Source organism: Nelumbo lutea, chromosome 3 (assembly GCF_056320005.1).
Source record: "Nelumbo lutea isolate HS-2025 chromosome 3, American lotus-T2T, whole genome shotgun sequence".
Classification (NCBI taxonomy): Eukaryota; Viridiplantae; Streptophyta; class Magnoliopsida; order Proteales; family Nelumbonaceae; genus Nelumbo; species Nelumbo lutea.
The window spans coordinates 48,027,001-48,036,116 of record NC_142686.1 but is presented as its reverse complement, the minus strand read 5'-3'; the positions used below and the strand labels follow the sequence as shown (position 1 = coordinate 48,036,116).

Genomic DNA, 9,116 nt, shown 5'->3' with positions numbered 1-9,116 from the left:
GGGGGTTTGTCTTCAATGGAGTCATCATCAGATGTATCATCAGCCTCATGGACTTGGGAATGATCAACCTGCATATCTTATTGTATGATGGGTATGAGCTTCTATCAGATACCAACTATCATTGGACTAATTGTCAAGGTCCCATATATCACTCAAATGGGTCGGAAAAGTATGAAATAAATAAAAAAAAACCAATAAAACAAAGACAACAAGATGACACACAAATCAGTGAAACGACACTAATTTGTATTGCATTAATAAGGTAATCACGGATGTTAAATTTTTAAGTCTGATATAAGAATGTATCTAAATATTGAAAAAAGTTTTACTAACAATTACAAAAATTCTAATGCCATGAATTCATACAATATGTCCCACCGATTAACACGATCACACAATGTTGAGACAATGGCGGCCAATTTGGGCTGTTCGTGTAGGGGCCACTTCGGAAAGCCAGAAGCCGCTGCGCTTTAGCCCTGCGAAACGAGCACAAAGTTCTTTTCTGTTCTTCAACTCTTTTACTTCTGCTGGCGACCCTCGGTCTTAGGCTACTCTATCAGCTTGCTTATTCAAACTTCTTCGATGTTTCTCTCTCACTGAGCAAACTCGGCTTCACTCTCATCAGACTCCTTTTGGAGAATCTGTCCGGACGAGAGGATGGATTCTTCTGGGACGACGCTCATGGATCTCATCACGGCAGACCCATCGCCGGTGCCTTCCACCTCCTCCACTGCGTCAGCCACCAGTCCCAAAATCAATTTTGCAGCGGCTCCTCCTTCTACACTCGGCAAACCGGCAGCACCAACAGATCGAAAGCCGAAGAAAAGCACCTTTATGCAGATCCAATCCGAGACCATTTCTGTCGCCAAAGCTTTGAATCCCGTCAGAACCAACATTATGCCCCAGAAACAAAAGAAAAAGGTAGGACCAATGAGCTACTTCTCTCTCCACTCCTACCCCAAATAAATTCACCATCATAAACCAGTTGCTTAATAGCACATTTAGTCGGCATTACTGAAGCTGATGTCTTTTCAGCCGGTTTCATATTCACAACTTGCTAGGAGCATTCATGAGCTTGCTGCAACATCTGATCAGGTAATTATCAGTTGATGTACAATTGCTCTCTCTCACTCTCTCACTCACAAACATACCATTCCCATGTTATTAACATGAAATTTCATTTGTATTTTCATTTTCATTTTTTTTTTAAATTTCATTGCAGAAAAGCTCCCAGAAGCAGTTAATTCATCATGTTTTCCCGAAGCTTGCAGTTTATAATTCGGTTGATCCTTCTTTGGCGCCATCTCTTCTCATGGTATGCCTATATATATATATATATATATATATATATATATATATATATATATATATATATATTTTCCATCTAAAACATTCTGTTTCGGCCTTGTTAATGTAGAAGATATCTAAAAAGCAGAGTTGTATTCGTATATTGAGATTCAGAGTTCTGTCATATACAATTCTGCTATACAAAATTCAAGTTTTCATGATGGAACATGTGTGGGAATGTATTTCGAGTGTTTGGTTAGTTGGATTTACTTGTACTAATTCCCATAATTACTATTTATAGTAAAATCATTATTTACCATTTTTAGTAATTCCTAGTTTCTTTACGTTAAGGTAGCTTTAGAGTTGTTTAGGGTTAGTTTCCTAGTCCAAATTGTAGTATGTAAAGTGACATCCGAGTTCTTATGTTAAGTCTATAAATAGAGCCTTTGTAATTATCATTCAGGAAAGTTGATTTCTATGGCGGCTGACCTGTGGGCGTGGGGCCACAATGGAGGTCTAGGGGGAAGGAGTCCCCCCCCCCCCCCAAGTCGAAACCCTGGCCTCTATTTCATTCCTTCATGCCTTAATCAATAAGCCTTAAAATAACCATTATGCAAATAAACTATGAACTTATGAAATAAAATAGAGGATACCTCAGTCATTGCTCAAAACCCACTAGAAAAGTCTAGAGAAATAGAGCATTGTGCTCTATGCCTAAATGCAATCCTACATGACATGTTATAAAACAAGTACTTTAATAGAAATAAGTGCAATACTAATATCTAAATGATGTATGGGCATGTTAAGAGGAACAAGTAAACTAGCATTCCTACATGATGTATGGAAACGTGAACATAATCATAAAGGAGGAAGAAATGTAAGTAAGAAGATGCAATTCTACATGATGCATGAGCATGTGAGAGGATGCAAGTGAAAGAATGGTAGGATCCATCTAATGGACGCCATAAAGGTTGCGGAATGGGTGGGCGAATTTCAAAAATTTTCCTACCTTCTCCCAACTGGGAATCATATTCCCTAAATTTAGAATACAATATTCAAGGATCCTACTTGAACCATAATCAAACCAGATCTGTACCAAAATACAAATGGGAGGAATATACCTGATCCGGAGAAGCACTATCTCCCAAAGTTGGTGTTCACACCCAAAGAATGCTCCAAGATCCGTTCCTGCTGAAGATGACACAGCTGTGGATGGAACAGAACCAGCAGGGTGCGTCCTACACACTGGATCCTTCGCAAGTATCCTCTGGAAGCACTAAACACTGAATCTATTTCAGTCTTTCTTGCAAGACTGATGTCAAGAACAGATTTCTTGACTTTCTTTTCTGCAAAGATCTAATCTTGCAAAGGAGATGGCAGCGGCAGGAGGAGAACTCTAAAGGCGAAAAGGCTGAACTGCCTTTTTTTTTTTTTTTTTTTTTTTTCTGGAGTATGAGATCTGATCTCAATTCGCAGGAACCTTTCTTGCGATTTTTCTTGATTCGAAATCTGTTGTATTTCTCTCTTTCCTTTTTGTTAGGGTTTCTCCTCCTTTCTTCTTGATTAAGAAACCTCCTAATTAGGAGTTATCCCAATCCAAATCAGTATTTGGATAGGGGATAATCTTAATCCTATCTGCAGATAAAGTTAGCTTACTCTTGATCTTATCAGGAGGTTATCAGATTCAAATCTAATTTGAATTTGGTCTCCAAGAGTGGATAAGGCTAAAGGCCCAATCCTTTTACTAACATTAATCTCAGATTCGCCCCAAGGATGGGTGATCATATCAGCCCACCTCGAAATGGGCTTCTGGCCCATTAAGTGTTCAGTGTCTAATTACTTTCCAATCTACTGCCCAGTTGGGCTTCTTTGTATGGCGTGGGACCCAAGCATTGATCTACACACCAGCCACATGGGTTCGGCCCAGCCTTTAATACAAGGCCCAGCCGAATTCACTAAAAAACTCAATGAACCCTTTGAGTCCATCATATGGACCCTATGGGCCCAACACTTACATTAAGTGGTCCCTGGGCCAAGCCATCTTATAAAAACCCAGGGACTGTGGGCAGGTGCAAGATTAGCCCATCAGGTATTATCCTCAATGGTCTTGCACTTAACCTCTCAGCCCTTAATGATCAAGCACTGCCCGACAAGAGAGGACCTCTCCCTCGGCTGCAAGGAATAGTGCCGCACTCTCCTCTCACATGGATCCCGGGAATTAAAACCATTTGCAAACAATTTGAAACCGTACATATATATATAAATATATTAATTTTGCAAAACAAAATTCCAACGATTGAAATCAACTGCCGGCAGTTTGGTTTCCATCAGAGAGAGTGCATTCCTGATCATTACCCTTTGTCTGACAAAGTGGCTGATTCTGTCACTATGATTACCCACTCAGATGAATTCTCAAACTGCCCCAACATACCCAGGTTTTGATCCCCGCTAAGGATCTCACTGATTGGCATATTAAAGGCAGCCTGATCCAACACCTAGTGAAGTGTCATAATCGAGTCTAGGGGTCAGGTGTAACTTTCCAGTTTTGCCCATCTATCTCCAAGGTCCAGGGCAATACTGGAAATCTGGTCCGGTTCAAGGATTCAAGTAATCCCATACTGCATGTGCCTCGGGTCTTACCCTGGTGGCTGAGACAGGCCATCCCAACACTTGGTGGCACACCAGTATCAGCCTTGGCAGGATAAATCTCCCCAGACTTATCCAACGACTGTGAACATTTAAAACTAACACGAGTCTCTATAAATGTCCAGTTTTAGGGTTTTACACAGAATTAAACCAAACAACATGAATCAAAATGCACTTTATTTATTTCCACTAAATAACAAAAGCACATCAAATCAGATTGAAGCTAAGGGCATACAAAAACTGTCTAACAGCAAGCAAATAACCAAATAGACAAAGGAGACTACTCCTAATAACAAAGTTTATTTTGGGCAGTGTTGTAATTGTGTTCTGGTTTTTGGAGAGTTAAGAGTGTTTACCTCTCCCTTTGTACTTTATTGTACTTGTCTTTTAATCTTAATGAACTTATCAGCTATTGATAAGAAAAAAAAAAAGGAGACTACTCCTAACCAAGTGAGCAAATAAGCAAATGAATTAAAGGGGATTGGGGAAAATAAACAATGTGGAGAATTATGACTAAAGGGACTCTCCATATTCATTGGATCATATTAGAGCCGTATGGGTATGAGCCAATGAAAGGCTAATCCAAAACTATGCAAACATAAAAGAAATACAAGGACCAACTTGAACGCTATATTCCCAAATTCCAAGACCATGAATTGGAACTACACAGACATAGACCTCTCACGAGTTGAGCCTTGAACTATGTTAGTGTTAGCCGAATAAGGGTAGATTAGTCAACTCACCTTTGTTAAGTTATGTGCTTATGTGGCAGTCTTATTAGAGACTCTTTGTCCCGTACTTAAGTGGGGGCAGTTTAGTCTTTATATAATTAATTAGAGCCTAATCACTATCAAGAGGTCGACTGATAGGGTTTAGTCTATCAGGTTTGACAGTTCTTTCATCTTCTTCTACTTCTTCTTCTTCTCTTCTTCTTCTTCTTCTTCTTCTTCTTCTTCTCCTTACTGGTTCGGACTACTGTAGCAGCAGTCGAAACATGGTATCATAGCAGGGTTCGTGACCTGCTTCAGTTCGTGCTTCAGTTCTCTCATTTTCTTTTCTGGGCTGTCAATGGAGAAAACTAGTTCGTCCTAGGCCTAAAACATCTCAACTCTTCTTTCTCTCTGGTTCGCAGAACCTCCTTTCTTAAGAAAATGACTTCAGCAGTGAATGAATGGCTGAAGCTCTCAAAAGAAGGTTGGTTATCTCTTCTCTTTGTGCTGTTGGTATTTCTGGGTTGAAAATCTTCAAGAACCTACGAGGACTGATCAGAACCTAGAGAACTAGGTTGGTTGTTGCCCTGGTTTTTGGAAAAAATTCCAAGAACAGGCTGTGTTTACAGTGACCGAATGGTGTAAGGGCTGTTGTAGGTGGCCAAATGGTGTAAGGTGTAATGCAATGGCACTAGTTGAGTTCTCTTTGGTCTTGTAGTGCCCTCTTAAAAGTGTTAGACAGGTCTGTACCATGTGTGACAGTTATGACTGTGTGGTGGTGCTTGTTATGCACAATCTCTGTTGAATAGTTGTAAGAGGGCTTGCATGTGGTTAGTAAGTGCTGAATTAATGTCGGTGTGGTTCGTGGTTTTGTGAAATCGGTAGTGGTGTGGACAAGAACAAAGGCTTGTGCATCTATCATTGTGTTTAGGGACTGTTGTAGGTTCTGGAATATCAAACTCCTGACAACAGCACTTAGTTGGTGACTGGGAATTCAGATTAGAGGCAGCATTGAAAGAGTATCGTGGCAGCAATGGGAGATGGCTGTAGTGATCAGAAACCTACTGTGGTGGTTTCCTCTAACTATCTAGGTGTACAGATGACCTCAATTAAAATGAACGGTGAGAACTATGTTCTACGGGCCAAGTCAGTGGAAGTTCTTCTCAAGGCAAAGAGGAAAGTGAAGCATGTGAAAGAAGATAAACCACCGCCTGACATTCCGGGGTTTGATGATTGGGAACAGGAAGATGCTCAAATCATGACATGGCTATGGAATAGTATGGAACCTAAAATAAGTGCTAACTTCATGTTCTTTGATACAACTAAGGACATATGGGAACATGCCAAGAAGCTGTATTCTGGGCAAGATAATACTACAAGGGTATATCAGCTCTATCAGGAGTACTTTGATTTACAACAAGGAAATGAAACCCTAGAAGAGTACTATGCCAGTCTGAAGAACCTCAGAAATGAACTCAATGTCTATCATCCTCTGACTCCAGATGTTAAGGTTCAACAACAACAGAGTGAACAACTAGATGTCACAAGGTTCTTAGTGGGGTTGAAATCAGAGTATGAACCAGTTAGGGCCCAAATATTGGAGGGCTCTACCCTTCCTACACTTGAGGAAGTGTTTGCACGGCTTCGTAGGATTTCTTTGGGACAGATAGAGAATCCCACACAGTTTGATAGATCAACATTTGTGACAGCCAGAGGAGGTGGACGTGGTACAAAAGGGGAGGTGGACGTGGTACAAAAGGGGGAGGACATGCCTCCCGAGGAGGTTGTGGTGGTTCTATATTTGGCCGTGGTGGTGGTTGTGACTCAGGGGGAGGCCGTGGCAAAGAAAAAAACAACTCTACAAGGAAGTGTACCCATTGTGGCAGGGAGGGACATTCGGTAAATTTCTGTTATGATCTCCATGGCCCTCCCTCTACATGGGCCAATCATGCTGTAGCTGGTGGGGTTGACGTCAGTGATAATCAACAGGCAGACCTAACTCCTTTCACATCTACATCTGTTTCTGGGAGGGAGATGGTGAGTTTACCACGTGATGAGTATGAGCGGTTCCTTCAGTCTACTTCACAGCACACTACTGCTACTCTTTGCCACTCAGGTATAGCTTGCTTGTCATCTAAAACCTCTCCCTGGATTATTGACTCTGGAGCCTCTGATCACATGACTGAGACTCCAGGTGTGTTCTCTTCTCTCTCTGAAACTTCCACATCTCAAACTGTTACCCTTGCTAATGGTTCCTCCTCTCCCATCTGTGGTGTTGGCAATGTTGACATGGGACTCCAGGTGTGTTCTATATGTCCCTAAGTTTCCATTAAATCTTATGTTTGTTAGTAAATTAACCAAGACTCTTAACTGTTATGTTACTTTTTTCCCTTCCTCTTGTGTTTTTCAGGATCTCAAGACAGGGAGGAAGATTGGTGGGGGGCATGATGCTAGTGGATTGTATTATCTTGACGGTGGTGGATCGTCAGTTGCACTTCAGATTTCACTCACTCCTCTACAGTGGACAAATTTGTTTAGAAAAGCCTTAAGCTCAGGGAGAGTGAACTATATATGTAACAAGCTGGGATTATATGACATATATTCTCCAGCTTGAGGGGGAGTGTTAGAGTTAGCCGAATAAGGGTAGATTAGTCAACTCACCTTTGTTAAGTTATGTGCTTATGTGGCAGTCTTATTAGAGACTCTGTCCCATACTTAAGTGGGAGCAGTTTAGTCTTTATACAATTAATTAGAGCCTAATCACTATTAAGAGATTGACTGATAGGGTTTAGTCTATCAGGTTTGACAGTTCTTTCATCTTCTTCTTCTTCTTCTCCTTCTCTTTCTTCTTCTCCTTACTGGTTCGGACTACTGTAGCAGCAGTCGAAACAAACTGAAACGGATCACAAACCCAAACACAATTAAACTGAAAGACCCCCATCCTTTAAGAAGAGAGAAAGGAATTTATCTTCCACTTTTGTGGGAAGTTCCACAAGAGAGGGAACATCCACTTAGTGTCTATTAGGCTTCACACAATTGGGATGTCTTGGGAGACCTCCTGGAAGAAGGATTGTTGTGTCTAAGGCTTTAGCAAGACCCCTATTTATAGAGATGGCCTCGGTTTGAACCTAGACATGAACTAGGGGTGGATTCCACCTTCATCCCCCATCTTTGGCTCCAAAATTCAAATCTTGGAGAGTAAAGGTTCTTGGAATGAACCTAAATGTGGGTGTGATTGGGGCGGGGTGGGGGGGGGGGTTGCATGGTTGTTGCTTTGACCAAGTTCTAAGTCTTTTTGAGACGTTTGTTTTGATATATTGTATGCTGAAAATGACCACCTGGATCAAAAGTTATGGCTGTTTGGAGTGTCAATACTCTCTTGGGCCCCGTTTCCGCCTAAGCCCAAACGTTCTAAGTCTTTGATACCATGAGTCCACGACTCCAAATTAGAAGGTCTTGGGTTAGGTCTGGAGGGTCTCAAAACACAGCTTACCACTCCCAAAAGATGAATGAATAGGGCATAACTGCTTGCTGCAATACAATGAACTCAGATTGCTCACCAGCTTAGCCTGGTAAATTTGATAATAGGAGACTCCAAGGCGGTGGTGGGATGGTTGCAAAATCCGGATTCTGTTCCCTGGTATTGTGGAGATGAAATCAAGAAATTTAAATAGTATACAAGGGACATAAGTGTAAGAGCACACTGGGTTAGATAATCAGCAAATTCTTTGGTTGATTGTCTTGCTAAACAAGGGACAAACAGGGATACTTTATACTGGGCTCAGCTGTAATTTTCCTTTAACCTGTTCTTTTTGTTTTTGATTTGTGGGAGGTCGCAACTCATACCTCTGAAAGAGATGCTTGTACTGATTTAATCTTTCAATATTAATAAAGTATTCCTCATTTATCAAAAAAAAAAAAAATTGCCTCTAGACCAAAAAGACAAGGATCAAGAAGAAATGGTAGCTCTAATTGAAGGAGGAGGTGCCCATTAATAACTGAATAGATGGATGAAGAGCTCCCAAATTGGAGAGATGGGATGTTTAATAAGCTGATGGTCTTCTGTTTCTTCTTTCTTTCTACAATTGCTGCATCTTGTTATGGATAAGAAGTCTTTTATGAATTAAACAGTGTTAATGTCGACTAAATAATGGTAGAATGGTCATTTGAGTCTTATTAGTATGGTGATGTGTCTTTAAGTTAGTGCTGATGTGTCCCAACTTAAATAGGGGCACAACAGACTTTTGTTATTATTCAGTAAACTATATATATATCCTGGCCGACCTAAGAGAGTATGTTTTTTTCTCTTCTCTCTGGTTCGAACAGGTTTTTTTCTTCTATTTCTTCTTCTTCTCTTCTTCTCTCCCTCTCTCTCATTCTCTTCTTCTCTTTTACCTTAAGTTCAGATCTGAAATTGACAAATCTGAATTGTAACATGGTATCAGAGCCAGGTTAAGTCAGTCCAGATCTGTT

The 9,116-nt window shown here is 40.7% G+C and overlaps 1 protein-coding gene across 4 annotated transcripts in view; it reads left to right on the top strand.

Moving 5' to 3' along the window:
• Window positions 1-394: 394 nt before the first annotated feature.
• Window positions 395-9,116, top strand: part of LOC148864781 (uncharacterized) — a 140,271-nt gene continuing 131,549 nt past the window's right edge. For all 4 annotated transcript variants that reach the window (XM_088976179.1, XM_088976178.1, XM_088976177.1 and 1 more), the window contains exons 1-3: window positions 395-921; window positions 1,036-1,095; window positions 1,223-1,315. In XM_088976179.1, the coding sequence (XP_088832305.1) occupies window positions 658-921; window positions 1,036-1,095; window positions 1,223-1,315 (417 nt within the window). In that variant the 5' untranslated portion in view covers window positions 395-657. The remainder of the gene's footprint in view (window positions 922-1,035; window positions 1,096-1,222; window positions 1,316-9,116) is intronic.